The sequence below is a fragment of the Hyperolius riggenbachi genome, chromosome 7 (genome assembly GCF_040937935.1).
Source record: "Hyperolius riggenbachi isolate aHypRig1 chromosome 7, aHypRig1.pri, whole genome shotgun sequence".
NCBI classification, from domain to species: Eukaryota; Metazoa; Chordata; class Amphibia; order Anura; family Hyperoliidae; genus Hyperolius; species Hyperolius riggenbachi.
This window is the reverse complement of record NC_090652.1, coordinates 147,565,297-147,585,516: the sequence shown is the minus strand read 5'-3', so window position 1 is coordinate 147,585,516 and position 20,220 is coordinate 147,565,297. Positions and strand designations below refer to the sequence as shown.

The window sequence follows — 20,220 nt, the reverse complement described above, 5'->3', positions numbered from 1 at the left end:
TTCCCCCCCCCCCCCCCTAATAAAGTATACATAAGTGATTTATTTTTTAAATACATTTTTACTATTAACCTTTCGATATAAATAGATAGGGGGTCAAAAATGTTAGTTCCAAACCCAGGTTCTGCCACCACATAGTATGTGGGGGTTGCTTATCCCACCTCATGGGGAAAGTATTAAACCAGATTTACCATTCTGTTAGCATGACTGGCTAGAAATGACAGGAAAGGATCTGATAATAAGTTGCAACATGTGGCACAAGCACTTTATTTGTTCAGGGCAGTAAGTGACCAGGTTCACATGGCAGCAACAAGCCTTTACAAACTTACTTTGAGATGTAATTCTTCTGCATCAAGAATGCAGAAATTCCACAAAAGTTCCAGAGAATGTGGTGTAACGCCCAGTCCAGCAAGACGTCCATTGATACATAGAAATAATGTTTCCACATGGAGTCAAAACGCGGTTTTCCATCCCCAAGATGGCTGAGGCTCCATCGTCTGTGGGTCAGAGCAGTGACTACATCGACATCTGCTTGTCTCATCTGCAAAACAAGAACAGAACCTTTTAACCTCCGCTAAAGACATGTAAGGTCCCTTTTCCACCGACCATGTTCACGGTACCCTTTTTTCACCAGTGTGCTCTAATTTTTGGCCAACAGCAAATGCACTGCATGCTGCATGTTTCCTGCAATTACAATTGGCCTAAAATTAGTTTTTTTATAACCGTCAAAAATTGTGGCAGCAAATACACTTGGTGAAAGTAGAGACGATTGCTATCGCAACGCAGCACGTTTGCAATGCCAAATGCAATTTTTAGTGGAAAAGGACATGTAGAAGCATATTATTATTATTGATTATAGCAGTGTTTCCCAACCAGTGTGCCGCGGCATACTAGTGTGCCGCGGCATGTTACCCGGTGTGCCGTACAGGTCTGGCCTCTCGCCAGACCTGTACCTACTTTAGGGTGCAGGAGGGGGGAAGTAGCGCTAGAAGGAGGGGCAGTGGAGGCAGCGGTGGGGAGGGGGGAAATATCCCCCCCCCCCCTCCCTCACTTGGGACCCCTCCTTCTGCCTCTCTCCCCCTCCGTTTAGCGGTGGCAAGTGCGGCTCGGCGGCGGGGAGGCATACGGAGAATTACTCACCACTTGTCATGTCGTCACACATCTCCGCCTTCAATGCCGCCCACTGTTCTTCCTGATTAGCGGAAGCACAGTGGGCGGTATTGAAGGCGGAGATGTGTGACGACATGATGTTGCCGGCGCTTGGAACGCAGAAGTGGTGAGTAATTCTCTGTATGCCTCCCCGCCGCCGAGCCGCACTTGCCACCGCTAAACGGAGGGGGAGAGAGGCAGAAGGAGGGGTCCCAGGTGAGGGAGGGGGGGGGGGATATTTCCCCTCTCCCCACCGCTGCCTCCACTGCCCCTCCTTCTAGCGCTGCTTCCCCCCCTCCTGGGCATCTATACTGGGGGGAACTGTACTAGCTATACTGGGGGCAACTAAACTAGCTATACTGGGGGCAACGAAACTAGCTATACTGGGGGCAACGAAACTACCTACACTGGGGGCAACTAAACTAGCTATACTGGGGGCAACTATACTAGCTATACTGGGCACTATACTGGGGCACTATGCTAGCTATACTGGGCACTATGCTAGCTATACTGGGCACTATGCTAGCTATACTGGGCACTATACTAGCTATCTGGGTACTATACTAGCTATACTGGGCACTTTACTGGCTATACTGGGGCACTACCTATCCATACTGGGACTATACTAGCTATACTGGGGCACTATACTAGCTATACTGGGGCACTATACTGGGGTAACTATACTAACCATACTGGGGCAACTAAACTCCCTATACTGGGGCAACTATGCTAGCTATGCAGCCGCCCCCCCCCCCCATAGCACGGCACTGTCCACTAGGTCGCGCAAACACCCGCGCCGCCGCCCCCCCCCCCCGCCGCCGCCGTTCCCCGGAGAAAAATGTGGTCAGAAAGTGTTCCCCGGCCCGGAAAAGGTTGGGAACCACTGGATTATAGTGCTTAATCTTCTGTGGTACTGTATAATAGACAAATAATAGAAGTGTAGATAATATACAGTGGCATTGGCGGATTACCCATAAGGCAACCGAGGAAACTGCATCTGGAGGGGACATCTGACTACATATATTGGACTGGGGGGGGGGGGGGGGACTTCTGGCTACATATACTGAATTGAGAGGGACATCCTGGCTACCTATAGTGGTGGGGGTAATCTGGCTACACTGGGGAGACATTTGGCTACCTACAAAGGGGGGCACTCTGGCTATATGACAGTACAGGGGACATTTGAACAGCAATATGTGGCTGGGGAGGGAGAATCATCTGAATATACTGGGGTCTGAGGAGGATATCTAACTATACTGGGGGGATATCTGGTTATCTATACAGGGGAGAGGGGGCATTAACTTCAACGGGAGGACAGTGGGACAGTGGTGGAATGAGGGGAAAGGGAGAAGATCAGGAAGGCTCTATGAGATCCAAAGCCTTCCCTCTACACAGGTGAGCATCTTGTTTCTTTTATCCGGAGGTTTGTGACTACGTGATCCGATCTGTCATGACGGTCGTTATTGCTGCGCGTTGCCAAATGTCGTTTGTCTAATCACGTCCCTGTACCCATGCCTTGAGATCATATAAACCAGTGGTCCCCAAACTTTTTCGGTCAAGTCAACATACGTCAGACTGCTGGGGGTCCGGATTATACATAAAATTATGTAGAAAAATATAACATTGAGCCTAGGTATTGTAGACAGCACCTATTAACCTGGGCAGCCCTCCTGTCTCCCATATAACCAGAGCAGATGTTATGCCCCCGACACAGCATGTGCAGATAGTATGCCCCCCAACACATCATGTGTAGATAGCATGTCCCCCACACAGCATGTGCAGATAGTGTGCCCTCCAACACATCATGTGTAGATAGTATGCCCTCCAATACATCATGTGCAGATAGTGTGCCCTCCAACACAGCTTGTGCAGATAGTATGCCCTTTAACACATCATGTGCAGATAGTATGCCCTCCAACACAGCTTGTGCAGATAGTATGCCCTCCAACACAGCTTGTGCAGATAGTATGCCCTCCAACACATCATGTGCAGATAGCATGCCCCCCCAACACAGCTTGTGCAGATAGTATGCCCTCCAACACATGTGTAGATAGCATGCCCCCAACACAGCTTGTGCAGACAGTATGCCCTCCAACACATCATGTGCAGATAGTATGCCCTCCAACACATCATGTGCAGATAGTGTGCCCTTCCAACACAGCTTGTGCAGATAGTATGCCCGGACCCCCCAACACAGCTTGTGCAGATAGTATGCCCCCCAACACAGCTTGTGCAGATAGTATGCCCCCCCCCCAACACAGCTTGTGCAGATAGTATGCCCCCCCCCCCCCCCAACACAGCTTGTGCAGATAGTATGCCCTTCCAACACAACATGTGCAGATAGTGTGCCCTTCCAACACAGCATGTGCAGATAGTGAGCCCTTCCAACACAGCATGTGCAGAAAGTGTGCCCTTCCATCAAAGCATGTGCAGATAGCATGCCCTCCAACACAGCATGTGCAGATAGTATGCCCCCCAACACAACTTGTGCAGATAGTATGCCCTTCCAACACAACATGTGCAGATAGTATGCCCTCCAACACATCAGGTGCAGATAGTATGCCCTTCCAACACAACATGTGCAGATAGTATGCCCTCCAACACAGCATGTGCAGATAGTATGCCCCCCAACACAGCTTGTGCAGATAGTATGCCCTTCCAACACAACATGTGCAGATAGCATGCCCCCCACACAGCATGTGCAGATAGTGTACCCTTCCAACACTGCAAGTGCAAATATCGTGACCCTAACAAAGGAAGTCATATGTGAGCCATAATGTCACCCCAATGGTCTGCAAAAGCCTGCAGCACAATCTCACTCATACACACACACAATCTCTGTAGAAACATGTGCAGTACAACCCTCAATTTCCCCTTCACAAAAGCCATTAACCATAACATTCCTGCACAGCACTGACCTATTGATAGTAGTAGCAAAGCACTCCTCAGGTAAATAAAGGTGGATGTGCCACAGTGAATCCAGCTGCACTCCAGATTATTCAATAGTCGAAAAGATGACCGGCACCATCCATATATTCATGCTCTTTTATTTTCATGCATAATACATTACAGCAGTCGAAGCAACGTTTCAGGGCAACCACCCCTTTCTCAAGCTGCGCTGTCAATGCTCCATTACTCCACCGGTGACAAAAAGGTTTATCCGTAGGAAACATAATTGGTGCTACATTGGAGCGTATACCACGAGGTATGCGTTTCACTCTGTGGTATTCAGCCAATGTCTTGGCAGTGACATTGGAGCATTGACAGCACAGCTTGAGAAAGGGGTGGTTGCCCTGAAATGTTGCTTCGACTGCTGTAATGTATTCTGCATGAAAATAAAAGAGCATGAATATATGGATGGTGCCGGTCATCTTTTCGACTGCACAGCACTGACCAAAATATATGAAATTTTACATGTTATAAGTCATCCCCTCTACCTGGCACACACTTTTTCCAGTAGCCTGAAATATAATGCCCCACAAGCAAAGCAATCAGTGTTCAAAATGCATATTCTCAAAAGCCCCCCCCCCAAAAAAAAAAAACCCTACCCTCTTTCACCAGTAATCACATGAACTGCAAATTATCCACCTCTACACACGCACACACACTGCCTTTACATTACATTACTTCTAACCCCACCCCCTCTCCACCCCCACACCGACCATGCCCAGAAGAGAACTCCCAGGAAGCAACCATGCATTCACACAGTGACCAAATAAGTCTTTGTGCGCTAGGCATTGAAGCATACCCAGGTGACAACCTACCATCCAATTGGACAGCAATGTCACCTGATGTGGAATTTGATTGGAAGCCAGCTAATGACTGCTTTCTGGCTTCCATGTGGAAGGGGGTTCTAGCACTGCTATTCTATATGGGGCCACCAATATTTAAAGATGCAGTGGGCCGCATCTACCCTATAAGTAATACATTTTGTGTGTGCGAGGCTGGTAAAAAAAGCTTCAGGGGGCCGCATTCGGCCTGCGGGCCTTAGTTTGAGGACCACTGACGTAAACGATCACTCGCTGTTCACAAAATAGTCATTGGAAAAATTGCCGTTAAAATCGTGCAGTGGGCATGGGCCTGTACAGTTGCTCAGATGCACACTTTGCTGTTACTCTGACGTTCTTGGCTCCACACATTGTTCTTCCTTTACTTAGGGCTGCTTGTTTTTAGTTTTGGTATACATAGTAACCTACCGGCAGCAGGTGAAAGCAAAAACTGCTGACAGCACATATGTAATTGACTTACTCTAAATCATAATCCCAAATCCTGCTTGGAATTTCATACTGGATGGAATTTATTAATTTTAAGACCTACAGTGAACGTTTCATTAAATCCTGTACTGTAAAATCAATGAATGTGATGTAAACACTGCACTCTCTACTTACCTTGTAGATAACACTTGGCTCAAAAGAGCAGACGATGCTGCTATTGTAAAGGTGTGGAAAGTCCATATATAGCTTCCTGAGGGTTTCAGCGGCCTAGAGAATGAGAAATAAACCTAAATTTATTTCTTTTTTTAGATATGCACCCTGAATATCTATACAACACCATTCCCTGGGAGGTTTATTTATAGCGTGCGTTACAAATGACAGGATTCTCTGTACTCTTCCATAGCCCATGCCCGGAAGTGAGACAGTTCTGATGTGCTTCCGTTCCTGAAGTTATCTCCCCTAACTGTCTACGCCTCTTTGATTCACCATACCTCTGTTGAGCTAGCTGAAGGAGGTGAAACCACGGCCCGTCAGAAGCACTCCTGCACCGGCCGGGCGCTTGTTGGCGCTTAGTACCAATGGTGGACAGGGGACTCCCACCATGGGAGTCATCTCTGAGTGCAGCCGCAACCATGCTTACATGCGACATGTCGCGGTTCTCTGCCACCGAGTACTGACAACGTATATGAAGTACTGACATGCGTGGTGTTCCAAGCGCTGCAATTTGGCTGCATTTTAATTGTACCCAAATGGCGCTCATGAGCAGCAGACAGGGTGCTATACTGCCCGACAAGTGTGCAGTTCCGCCTCCTGCCAGAATGAGGCCTTACTATTACTGCGGAGTGCAGAATCAGTTGCTCTAGGACTGCATTTGCGTTACATACACAAAAGATAAAAGTTTTGTGATTGCTTTAGGTGACAGTTTACCCACGAACAGTGTACAGAGGTGCTGATTGGCTCTCTGTCAAGTATCCATTCTGTTCTATGGAAAAGGAAGGTGAATATGATCTATACAGGTCAAGACTGATTATTTTTAAACATATCTCCCAAGGCCAAGCGTTAATCGCTACTATAGTTACAAAAATAACAACAATAACATGGGACGTTACACTTTTGATAAAACTGTGAAGTTTGGTAACAGTACAAGCATTTATACATTAAGAAGTTAAACCTGATTTTCTTTTTCAGCTCCTATCCAGAAAATTCCAGAAGCAACATAAATTCCTGTTAGAGAGAATGCAAGCATTCCCGGGGCACTAAATGATGGCAGGGGCCCAAGTAAAACTGAGCAGCCAGGCCCCCTACAAAACCCTATTTAGTGCCCCCTGGCTCTAAATTGAGGTGGGCAAACCTGCAGTAGCATATGATCATTGCCCCCCCCCCCCCCCTGCATGCAGAGCAGGGCTGCAGCGACATACATTACCTGCTGTAAACAGAGCTAGTGACACATCCTCTTCACTATTCTCTTCAGTCTTGCAGTACAACATAACTCCTTGCGGCTCCCATCTCTTCATGGTATGTGACAGGCATCAGACGACGCAAGGAGGTACACTGTACTGCGCAGCTGAAGAGAAGAGTGCAGAGGATGTGCCACTAGCTCCGCTGACAACAGGTAATGTATGACACTTCTGCTGTCACACTCTGCAGTGCCCCCTTAGTCCCCTCTCATGGTGGGGGTTGCAGGGACAATAGTTACACCCCTGGGCACAATCCTTCCTTTGCATTGCCCATCCCACTGCTGTCTAGACCAGATCAGTAGTCAGATACAGCTACTACCTGAGTGGCATGTCCTTTCACATCGAAGTAAATCACGAGGTTGTGTTTTATACATTCTTTAACTGCCTCCTTCAAAGTAGGGACTTTTTCATCTTTATACATGTGCCTGTTATGAGATAAAGAGAATTTGTAAACTAGATCTCTTCAGTCATTTCCTGGAAAAAAAAAGTAATTTCAAGTCATCCATCAAATTTAACAGAACTGAAGGAAACTAGGCCTTCAAATAACATCTTTAGGATATTTTAAAGTTGTCCTATAACAAACGTGGGCTGTAGAAGTGGCAAATATGATATGTTATCAGATAATACCTTCAATGGAAATTGTATGTCAAATTAACCTGTAGTTTAATTGAGACTGCAGAGAATGAGTAAAAAAAAAAAAAAAAAAAAAAAAAAAAAAGGAGGATGTGGACTGCTGCAATCTCCTTTTTTTCTCTCAGTTTTGAGCGAAATGGGTCTTTTTGTAGGGACGTTTCCAGTCCGTGGAAACGTCCCCAGCCCTTGCCGTGGGTGGGTGGAGGGCTGCCATCCCCTCCCTCACCTGGGTCCCCCCTTCCCCACTCCCGCTCCAGCTAGTTTCAATCATTTAAAAATCGTTTCAAATCAATATAATGTAGCAGGCGGCAAACGGGGAACTTACTTCCTTACACTCCACCGCTCGCTGTGTCACTTCCTGTAATGCCGTCCAATAAACATTAGAGGACGGCATTACAGGAAGTGACTCGGCAGCGGTGGAACGCAAGGATGTTCCCCGCTCGCCGCCTGTTACATTATATTGATTTTAAACGATTTTTAAATGAATTAAGCTAGCTGGAGGGGTAGCGGGGACAGGGGACCCATGTGAGGGAGGGGGGGCACCCCGCCGACCGCTGCCACCCCCGTCCTGCCTGCTATCACCCTCCAGCATGGCGGCCCCCTCTCTCCCCACAGGCTGTAACACAGAAACGGATCCATTTCTGTGTAAAAATTTGCCTGTGTAGAGGGAAATCCGTTTCCCCATTGCCTGCCACTACCCCTGCATGTATCAGGGTCCAGATCCGTTGTGTGAAAATGCAGCAGATCCAGACTTTCCGTTCAGGTTTTGAAAACGGGTCCCTGCAAACGCAGGGTGTAAACGGATGCTATTTTTAACATTAGTATCCGGGGTTCCGTTTTTAATCAGGGCTGAAAAACAGAGCCACTGATACGTTTCCGAACCTAGTGTGGACTAGGCCTAAATGAACAACAGACTGAATAAGGAAAAGAGGAGTTGAAGCCTAACCTCAAACTGTAATGGTAAAGTTAACATTTGTCAATTAATCACAAGAAATGTATCCCTGTAACTGCTTATCATTTTGACTAGCAGTTTTTACTGTAGGTAATGATGTACCTTTTAATCTTTGCTCTGTTCTTATTGCCCTGGTCTGTCTATGTAACAAAAAATGTACAAACTGTGTTTTATGTAATTATCAAGTACATCAGTAATTTTATTATGCCTCTTTTGCAGGGTTGCTCATCGGATTCCGCGGAATGGAGATTTCCGCGATTCCGGTCGAAAATTGGCAATTACGTTCCGGGGAGGCGGAACGAAAAAGCTATAGCGGTAATCGGAAATAGCGGAATTTCTATGCGGAAATCCGTCGTAATGTAATCAGAAGCATGTAAAAGCTGCCTTAGCCAATCAGAAGGATCAGAAGGGATAGACCTATCATAGAAGCTTAAAACATGCTGATTTCTGCATTAAAAACTGAATTTCTGCACCAATTAGAGTCTTAACAAAAACCAATCAATCCTACATTAGCAACCAGCTCCTAGCTACCTATCATCAGCTATCACACCCATTTTGTATATAAGAGAGGTGTGACAGTCAAGAAGCTTGTGGGTTTCAGTCAGACTCATATTAGTTGTTTCAACATAAAACAATAGTCTTTTCAAAGACTGTATATAAAACAAGTCTTTTTAAAGACTGTGAGAGAGAATTAGACTGAGTGTGAGCTATTAGTAGTAGTAGCTAGGTGTATTTGTGAGAGAGTGACAGTAGATTGTTAGTGTAGTGTACTAGTAGTTGTTGTGTGGAGAGGGTTAGACAGAGCCAGCCAGGCCGCAGGCTTAGTGTTTGACAGAGTGAGAGAATTAGGTGATTGATTAGTTGAGTGTGGTGCAAATTTCTTTTTTTTTCTAAGTTCATTTTTTTTTCTTTATTTTGTTTTTGATTTATTTCCTTTATTTCACCCCCCCCCCTTATTTTCTTCTCTGTTTTTTATTTCAAGTTAGGTGGATTTATTTTACTTTGCTTCTGTCGCTCATACCCTTTCCCCAATAAACTTTTTGGCCCCAAAACAATAAAGCGAGAGCAGCAGCAATTTCCCGCCACTCCTAAAAGAAAATAGAGTGATGGCGGTGTTGGTGGATCACGTGAAGTACGTGATCAGGTTGAGGGTGGCACCAGCAGCAGTGTGCTTGGAGGGGCCCAATGTAAAACTCGCACTGGGGCCCATAGCTCCTTAGCTATGCCACTGATTCCATACAGATCTCCCCAGATTTTTTTTTTCAGCCAGTTGGCATGAAAAAGTAGCTGGGTGTGGTGCGACTGTGCAATGCTTCCCTGCACAACTGTGCTTGCAGCATAGGAGGATGAGGAGGCGAGCCAATGACAGCGGGGTGCTCAACAAAATTAACCGGGTGGAGTGCCTGCCTAAAAGAGGCTGAGGAGAACACTAAGATCACCTAGCAGATCTAAAGATGTCACAGTGATACATTTCAGAAAGTAAATCAGGGAGAGGAAAGATTTTACAATGGGCAAACACTGATTATCTATTTTATAAGTGAATATTGTGAAAAAAATAAGCAATTTTATTCATTATGTTATTTTCACTACAGTTCCTCTTTAAAATATGGTGATGTTTGAGTAATAGTTTCTTTCTTAGCATCCTAAATGTCATATAATACCTAGGCCTTAGCTGCCACATGTTGGAAAAGCACTATGAGATTTTCTGGCCGATTTACTGTCAGATCGATTATTTCCAACATGTTCGGTTTGCTTTCCGATCGATTTCCGAGCATTTTCCTGTCGATTTCCTATTAAAGTGCACAGAAATCGATCTCAGATACCCAGCATAAGGTCCATACGCATTTAACGTTTTCTCCTGGGTGATATTTTTCACAACTTGTCAATGAAATGTATTTTAAGCCAACAGCAAGCAAGCAAAATACTCTGAATAATTCTGATAGTACTTTTTCTCCTACCATTTGGTACTTTTTCAATTGCAAAGTGCTGAAAAATTATTCCTAGTCACGATCCTTTTGTTTTGTTTATTCCTAGTCATTGTCCATTATGCTGAATCACTGGCAAGCCATCTTTGCTTTTGTGTTGCAGCTCAAGGTGACACTTAATGATTGCTACAACTTAAACAGTTTACAACTATTATTAGGACTATTGTCTCTGTATCATGCATTCCACACACCTTTTAAAATAACCTTCTCATGCAAGATAAACAAGTTCTGTGGGAAAATTAAATAATACAACGGACCTTCCTAAAGTACTAGTGGATACCTTTAAAGGATAGTTTTATAGTTTTAAAGCAGGCCTGTTCGTTATGCTAGTCTGCAGATTCAGATCTGTCTACCTGCTTTGCGTTATAAATCTATAAAAGTGATTATTGGGTCAGTGATACTGACTATGGTGAGAGATATTTGTACATGAAAGCACTTGGTGAAGAAGCTGGTGTAAGGAATTGCAAGCATATCCTCGCTTTCCCTAGGAAAAATAACGACCCTTATCAAATCAAATATTGTCCATACATTTCTAGTATTTTGAAAGTTGTATGCCTGCTATTACTGTAGTATTGCCACAATGGGCACTATCCAGTTCACTTTTTCCCCTTAGTTGCCTCTTAGGGCTCTTTTCCACTAGCAGTCGCTAGTGTTCAGGCTGAACGCTAGCGACTGCTGAATCGCAAAGGTAAAAAATTACCGGCGATTTCCCGACGTTTGTGGCCGCGATTTTGCTATGCTATGCACTGCATAGCAAAATCGCGGCAAATATCGCTCCGCGCCGCGATCGCTTTTCAGGCAAAAACGAATCGCGGTAGTGGAAACATCCTACCGTGATTCCTATGTTATTTAGCAAACCCTAGCGATTGTAAAATCGCTAGCGGTTTGCGATTTTGCGATTCCGCTAGCGCAAACGCGCTAGTGGAAAAGGGCCCTCAGAAAGATAATTTTTCATCTTCTATTTAAAATAACTTTTCATTACTCTGCAACTGAAAAAGTACCAAAAAAGTACCAGAAAAAGTACTGTTGTAATTATTCTGAGTATTTTCTTGCTTGCTGGGATATTAAAAGGCATTTTATTGATAAGATGTGAAAATATTACCCATTAAAAAAGGTGGAGAAAAAGTAAATTGGATCGAGTCCACTATGGGGGCATTCCCATGTTAAATGCCAGAAGTCTGCTTCAGCTGCTTGATATCTCAGACAAACATCAGGGTATGAATTATTATTTTTTGCCCTTTAACTGGAGTAAGATAAGTCTGTATAGGTCTATAATAAAGCTGAATCAGCCTGTAGTTAACAGATGGGGAGACTCAAGTGTGGGAGGAAAGCATATCTGAGCAATCTTCTGAATACATATTAGAAATTTGGTCAGCCCATCTGTCAAAAGCTGTGGCAGTATGGAGCCATAATTCAGTCTATATCAGATCATTGTACAGTGTGGAAATCAGATTGCAGGGACCTTGCATTTTGTGGACTCCAAGGAATGGGTAGTTGGAAGTAGTGATAGTATGAAGGAATTGTGCCTGTATAGCATCTGCCAAGTACACACTTCCAATTCTAGACACTTATCAGAGATTGGAGCTCGATCCCTCAGGCAACAGATTGTGGCCATGTTCAGTGCAAACATGTTGCTAGCCTGCAGGCTAGCGACACGTCTACTGCTATGGAGGAGGGTGGAGGGACAAAGAGCATGCAGGATAGAATGGCTTCCATGGGCAAGAGGAGTGGTGAGAACAATATGATCGAGAGCTGTTTGGGCACCGGGGGTTGCTAAAGATCTGAAATACTATGCTAGGCATCTGAGTGAACCTAACTTGCCTAATCTCCATGCTTCCCTCCAGTGACTGACTAAGCATTACCTTGTACTCATACTGTGCTGCATGATCTGATGTTTCTTGTATTCAGGTATTGTCATTTTGCTGTATGTCACCCCTAAATATTGTATGTATCCCTATTTATTGTCCAGCGCTGCGTAATATGTTGGTGCTTTATAAATACAATAAATAAATAAATAAATAAAATACTGGATGCACTTTATCAGCCACTTTGGCCAAATTTAATCTAATGTTGGTAATGATGGTAATGAAGGATGACATTAAAGGGAACCTGTACTGACTAAAATTATTTAAAATAAACATGAGGTAACTTCAAATGAACATTAAATAGTTACCTTGCCATCAGTTCATCTCAGAAGCTCACCATTTTCTTCTGACAATGATCCCTTCCAGTTCTGACAACATTTTGTCAGAACTGAAAAATATCAGTTGCTGTCAGTTATATATCAGTTGCTGTCAGTTATTGCTGAGTGGACAACTGATGTGCCCGGTAATGTCCATGTTTCCCTATGGCTCAAGTGGACGATGTTACAGTTTAACAGTGTGCTGACCAGAAAGCTGTTATGGGGTAATGGCCATTTTCAAAATGGAGGACGGAGAATTCCCTTGATCACAGTGGACAAACAGGACGTAGGAGAGGAGAGAGAGATTGAGGAGTAGACTACACGGGAGGTAAGTATGACTTGTGTATGTTTATTTTGACTTTTAATTTGCAGTTAAAATACCTAAGCATACAGATGTAATAAAACTTACAACAATAAACAACTCCTAAATCAAGAGTACTTTCACGGATGACAATTTTAGTCACTTGACATTATTACTGAAAGTTTCTGTCAGGCTCAGGGTGCTTTCTTTTTAGTTTACTTTAAAAAAAATTGTTAAGAGACACTAAACAAATAGTTACCTTTTTACAAGCTGTTAAAGTTGTTGTAAAGCAAATATACAAAAAGTAGATGAATGGCATCCAGACCATAAACTGTGATACAGCCCATTCCATAAAAAACACATGAAAGCATTATAAATATCAGAAGGAAATTAGTAAAGTATCTGATACTCCTCATCTGGGATCTCCCCTCAGATAGGAAAATCTCACAATACCATACATAAAAAAAAATATCAGATACACATTATTAGATGCCATCAGAAGAAGAAAAAAAACATACCAGGGAAAAAGAGTAAACAAAAGAAAATACTAAAGACAAAGCCAGCTGTCCACTCCAGCCCTTCCCAGGTCACTCCACATACACTCATACCCAATTATATTCAATGTAAAATTGGTATAAAATCGGGACTAGTGGGGTTTAAGGTCATATTCTCGCATACTGACCAGATACTATAATACTTTTTAGGGTTGTTCCTCTTTAACCACGTGAGGACCGCGGTTTTAAACCCCTCTAGTGACCAGGCCCTTTTTCAGAAATTGGGCCACTGCAGCTTAAGGCCTCGCTGCAGGGCCGCACAACTCAGCACACAAGTGTAAATATTGCTGCGCGCTACTCCACCTGCACACAACTTGTTGGTGCTTGTCAGGGGATTTTCGAGGGAGCCAGCGCTGGATCCCTCAGGCTCAAGAGGGCATGGAAAGCCTCATTAGGATACTGAGGCTTCCCCCTCACGAGGTAAGTAGCCCATAGGGGCACCCTTGTATATGGAGGAAAGTGAATGTTCGCTACTTGGCCACAAAAACTGAGCAGCTGTCTTGTGCACTCACCGTAACCTGTGTTTGGCAGCAGGATTAAGTTTTCTGATTTCAGCAAATTCAAGGTCGCAAAGTCTGCCAGTACCATCTGTTGTTCTCTCCACAGTGTCATCATGCATGAGAATAGGGACACCATCTTTTGTAAACTCCAGGTCCAGTTCCACCGCAGTTGCTCCATTTTCTGCAGCCTGTAGGTATACAATGGCATGAGCTGATAACAAAACCCAGATTTTTAAAAGTTGTGTATACTGAAACAGTCTTTCCTAAATGACGTTGGGTTTTTGAAAGATGTCATCATTTTCATAGATTATACTTCATTTCTCAATCAAATATGGTTAGGCAGAATTGTGAGAATATTCATTTAGAAACTTTGAGAATAATGTAATCATACCATCCCCAAAAATATGAAACAAGTAATACGATAAGCTCCGTTTTGATGGCAGCAACTTTTGAGAATAAAGATCAGAGACAGCGCCTGGTCTGCATTTCCTTGTACAGTGGTTAAAGTGAACCTCCAGACTAAAAATCCACTCAGCAGCACTGAAAAGGCTTGGTGTTTTTTTAAAGGTGCATACACACGTCAGATAAAAGTCTTTGGAAAATGAAAGATCACAGACCAATTTTACCCCCTTTCATGTAGTATGAGAGCCATACCTACACAGTCTATTCTATGGAGCTGAACTCCCCATCAGATAAAAATCTTTGCAAGATGCTGTACACAAAGATGCTGTACACATGCAACAGATCAGTATCTGCAAAAGATCAATCCCTGCAAAAGATCCATTCCTGCAAACCGCATTCATAGTCTATGACATCTGAAGATCCCATACACACCTTGTTTAATGGACATTCATCTGCAGATCAGACAATTATCTGCCGATCTGAAGATCCAACCTGGTGGATCTGGTCTACAGATAATTGTCCGTTAAACAAGGTGTGTATGATGATCTGCAGATCTCATAGACTATGAATGCAATTTGCAAGAATGGATCTTTTTCAGGAACAGATCTTTTGCAGATACTGATCTGTTTAATGTGTGCAGCATCTTGCAAAGATTTTTATCTGATGGGGAGTTCAGCTCCATAGAATAGACTGTAGAGTATGGCTCTTATACTACATGAAAGGGGGTAAAATTGGTCTGTGATCTTTCATTTTCCAAAGACTTTTATCTGACGTGTGTACCCACCTTAACAGTTTAATAGCATCAGAACTTTGTTTTTCTTACCAAAGCCTTATTTTTAGCTGCACAGAAGCTAAGCTCCGCCCCATCAAAGAAAACGGCTCGGGCATTTTTACCCTGATGCTGTGCAAAGCATGATGAGATTTCTGATGTTGTTGTTCTTGTTGCGTAGCAGCTGGGTGGGGTGATCAGGACACAGGACAGTTGGAACTGTGTCTCATGCTCCCTCACCTCCTTTCAACCAAAAAGATGGCTGCCCCCATGAAATTACAAACATTTGCCTGTTCTTTTAAAACAGGGTAGGTAAGAGATTATATTACCTATCTATTTTAATTAACATAACTAATGTAACTTAATGACAGTATGTTTGTTTAGGCCGAAGTTCCTCTTTAATATAAAAACACACATATAAGTAAAACCTATCCTATGTGCAAGCGTGTGGTAGAGAACTGTCTCTGTCGCGGGCACCGGGGCCAAGAGTGATCACAACTTTACATGTTCACACTCAGCCATTGGATCTGTTGCAGTACTTCTGTGCAGTCCGCGATAATCTCAGAAGAGCAGATGCGTTCCCCATAAAGCCTATTGGGATTACGCATCTGCCCCGGGCTCCAGGCAAACCACAATGGACCATCAGAGCAGGCAATACACTGTCCACTCCCACCGGCCACATGTGATCAGGCACAAGTAGGAACTGAGCCTTAATGATGTCATCTTAGTTAAATTGTCAATGTGTAAAGTACATCGATTTAGGATTTGTTATATTATCTTTATATTATCTGTACAACAACCTTTACAGCTTGTAAAAAAAAAAAGTAACTATTTGTTTAGCGACCGGGTTGACTTCAATCTTTTTTTATATAAATGAAAAAGAATGCACCCTGAGCCTGATGGAAACTGTGCGTTTATTGTAAGCGGTTAAAGGGAAGGTTCAAGCAAAAAAAAAAAAATGAGATTCACTTACCTGGGGCTTCTACCAGCCCCATGTAGCCATCCTGTGCCCTTGTAGTCACTCACTGCTGCTCCAGTCCCCCGCTGGCAGCTTTCTGACCTCGGAGGTCAGGGCCACATTGCATACATTTTTACGCATTCCAGCTAGTGCAGGAACAAAAAATTACGCGTTTCACCACTAACGCGTAAAAATGTATGTGTTAATGTTCCTGCACTAGCGGGAATGTGTAAAAATGTACGCAATTTGGCCCTGACCTCCGAGGTCAGAAAGCTGCCAGCGGGGGACTGGAGCAGCAGTGAGTGACTACGAGGGCACAGGATGGCTGCATGGGGCTGGTAGAAGCCCCAGGTAAGTGAATCTCATTTTTTTTTTTTGCTTGGACCTTCCCTTTAAGGACTCTGATTTTAAAGAGCTGTTTATTGTGGTAAAAGCTTGTATTACATCTGTACACTTTTTGGTGTTTTTTTTTTGTTTTTGTTTTTTTGCGACTTCTGAAGTCTTAGCATACAGCGGTATAACATACAATATGCAATAAACTGGACCCTCCTTACCAACGTAATTCAATACTGTATCATAAGTAACATACTGTTAATTACCAACATTTATGAATAGAAGTTTTTTTATGTTTTTGTTTGTTCACCCTGAGGGCCCGTTCTCACCTGAGCGGGAATCGCACGATTCCCGCTCACGGCAAACCGCTAGCAGTTCTGCAAGAACCGCTACACAATGTAGCGAGTGGCGATAACCGCAACCGCGCTGCATGCAGCGGTTTGCCGGCGACGAGCGTTCCGCGATTAGCGTGCATAGCACGCTAATCGCGATCGCTCCAAACCCGCCACAGTGTCCAGTGATTTTTCAGCGCTAATCGCGGGAAAATCACTCCCGCAAAACGCCGGCGGTGATTGCCGGCGTTCTGCGGTTCTAAGTGTGAACGGGCCCTAATGGTGCCCACACATGGTACAATTTTTCATTTTTTTTGATTAGATAATTTAGTTCGATTATTCCATTAGATTGTGTATACAGATTTTTCCAACATGTCTGATCAAATTTGTATTGAAAAAACTGGATAATCGTTTGTTTCTTATAGATTCTTTTCGACTTTCATTCGATTCAATAGTTTTGGTTAAATAAACGGGAAAATTGAAAGTTTTTATTGTACCGTGTATGGGCACCATAAGGATGTGCAAGCAAAGGCATTATGTAGTTGAAGGTGTCCTCTGCATGTGAATTTGGGCCGGATCACACTGGCACTTTTTGGAAAATGCATCCGTGAAAACTGATTCAGGGCCCTTTTCCACTAGCAATCGCAATCACAAACGCCAGCGATTGCGATTTTTCATTATTTCTGTTATGTGATTGCGATTTTCATTTGCATTGCATTATCATTGTAAAAATCGCTCCAGAAAGCGATTGCGATTTCCAATTCGTATCACTATAGTGGACAATACATCTCGTGATTTCTATGATAAAGTAATAACCCTAGCAATTTAAAAATCACTAGCGATTTGCGATTCAGCAATCACAATCGCTCTAGTGGAAAAGGGCCCTCAGATTCCAGTCCATTTCCCCATATCCCCATCACCAAAGTAGATTTTTGCTGTTTAGAACGGTCCGTTTTCTAGCCAGTGTGATTAAAGGATATGTTTCTCATTGCCCCCCAATGCAATGCTTTAGCATCCATTTCCATTCTGCTAGGCTCAGCAGTCCAGAAAAATTGCTGCAGCACCAAACGTGTGGTCTGTTCAACGGAGCATTCAGAGCGGATCCGTTTGAACAGATCAATGAGAACGAATCCATAGGTTAACATTGGATCCATTCGCATCTGTTACGATCCGTTCCTTTATGATCTGTAAACGGACTGTTTTTTACTGCCGATGTGAAGCGTGCCTCCTAAATTAAGCCTTTGGGAAGCTAAATGCCGTTGTCGAGAATCTAGCATGTGTATAGAGGTCCTTGAGACTCCCCAACGACTCGGCCAGTTATCAGCCTGGTGAAAAGATTCAGCCTAGCACCACCAAGCGCATTGACCTCCCCAATCATCCCGCCTACTGCATGACCCCACTCCCGTGCTGCTCCATCGCCCCCCCCCCCCCCCGCATAACACGTCACTAGTGACACATCTGTACAGTGTACATAGTAACATAGTTTGGTTGAGAAAAGTGATGACACAGTAGTCGTTTAATACAGAGATGGCAAAAGATTGTAGGAAACAGGTGGCCACACACGATACAATAAAATGAGGAATCCGATCGGATTTCCCATTTTCATTCATTCTGGAGCGGTGGATTTTTCTGATCAATATTTATGAAAATTGAATGGTGAGTGGTAGATTGTCAATCTATTAATATATAAACCAAAGCAATTTTCTCAGAGTTTTCAATCTTTTTTTCATAATTGGGGAAAACTGAACAGGTGTGGTAATTTGGTTAGATTTTTAAAATGTTACAATCAGTCAGAAAAATCGCAATTCTTGAATTGAAAAAAATATTTAAAAGTTGTATGGTGTGTGGCCACCTTTTTTAAGTCTTGTGTGAAATGACATAAAAATTGAGCTTGGAGAAAGGCTTTAAATTCCTATAAATAAACTTTTGCACGTGCAAGGGGACAAAAGTCTCCAAAGACAAATCCACAACATATGAGCAGGCCAATAACAATATGAAAGGGGAAACGACAATCTATGAAAGGTGGCGTCTATATGGTGCTAAGAAGACTGTAGATAAAATAATGAGAGAGTTGCATTGTACACAGTGGTGTAGTGCAGACTCAGCATTCAGGATTCGTGCGCTCGGTACGGTGCTAGAGGGCTGACGTACTGACCAGTCGGATGGCAGCAAGGGTGTTCTCGGGGGCATCATGGGCTCCTCCTCTGTGCGCGATGACAGACACCTTGCCCCGGGGTTTGAGCACATGCAGGGCCCGGGACTCGGGCACTGGAGGGAAGCGGCAGAAGAGCAGCAATAGGTAGAGGCCGCCCACCAGCAGACAGGAGAACGGGGGGCTGCGGCTGAGTAGCAGAGCCAGCAGGAAGAGGCTGGAGAAGGACACCAGCAATCCCTCGCCCCACAACATGACGCCTGCCCCGGATGGCGGCCTCCCCTACCTGACAGTTGGAGAGGCTTTGCTGCCCTGTAGCCGTCCCTGAGCAGCAGGCAACGTACAGAGCGAGGCGGAGAAAGGGGGACAGGCCGGCTGCAGAAATGACTGAAGAATTGTGCTGATGTCATCCCTGCTGCATGGCCAGGCTGCTCAGCTCTGTACTGTTATTACTGACATACTACATGTATGTACGCTGTGTGCCTGCTGGGGTGCAGGGAAGACACTAGTGCTACAAATATTGCTGTTGCTAAATTGCAGCTCGCATACTTCAAATGAAGGGTTCTTTTGCACTACATCCGATTACAATTTTGATGCGATTACATGTGATTCCGATTTTTGATGCGATTTAAAAAGTCCTGCATGCTTCGTTTTTTAACTACGTTTTTCTCTTTTGTTTTGCTAGCATCCAGTGAAAATCGGAGTTACGATTTGCAGTGAAGCCTTTAGGGCTCGTTTCCATATGTGAGATTTCAGCTGCGCTTATGGAAATGCGATTGCAGGTACATCAGAGATTGCATAAGACCAGGGGCGTAGCAATAGGGGTTGCAGAGGTAGCGACCGCATCGGGGCCCGTGGGCCAGATGGGCCCCCGAAGTGTCCTCTCTCAACTACAGTATTAGCTCTCTTTTGGTCCTGTGCTCATAATAATCACTTCTATAGATACTTTGAACAGTGGTAATCATTAACAAACTGTTTCCCATCCTCTTCTTGTACCTCTGACACTGTAGTTGCCATTGGCAGGTTTTATCAATTGTTATGTACAGAGCGCTTGGGGGGCCCCATTGTAAAACTTGCACCGGGGCCCACAGCTCCTTAGCTACGCCACTGCATAAGACTGCAGTCTCTGATGTTTCCATAGATGCACTGTACAGCTGAACCCCAGCGCATGGTTGCTTGCATTTCGGGGTGCTTCAGTCTGATTGCATTCAATATAATGAATGGGATTGCAAGCTCCAACTCCCGGAAGTGACGTGTAACGCAGAGCCGTGCTGAGCACACAGCTCTGCATTGCTTAGTGGAAAACGAGCCCTAAAAAAAGTCTTGCATGCTACTTTTCTTTGCATTGCA

General features: G+C 44.1%; 1 protein-coding gene across 1 annotated transcript in view; it reads right to left on the bottom strand.

Moving 5' to 3' along the window:
* The window catches only part of GDE1 (glycerophosphodiester phosphodiesterase 1), a 32,321-nt gene extending 13,087 nt beyond the window's left edge, over positions 1–19,234 (bottom strand). Inside the window, exons 1-5 of the mRNA XM_068246848.1 lie at positions 18,874–19,234; positions 13,937–14,112; positions 7,137–7,242; positions 5,535–5,627; positions 327–538 (exon numbers count right to left, since the gene is read on the bottom strand). Of these exons, the coding sequence (XP_068102949.1) occupies positions 327–538; positions 5,535–5,627; positions 7,137–7,242; positions 13,937–14,112; positions 18,874–19,125 (839 nt within the window). The 5' untranslated portion in view covers positions 19,126–19,234. The remainder of the gene's footprint in view (positions 1–326; positions 539–5,534; positions 5,628–7,136; positions 7,243–13,936; positions 14,113–18,873) is intronic.
* Positions 19,235–20,220: the final 986 nt, after the last annotated feature.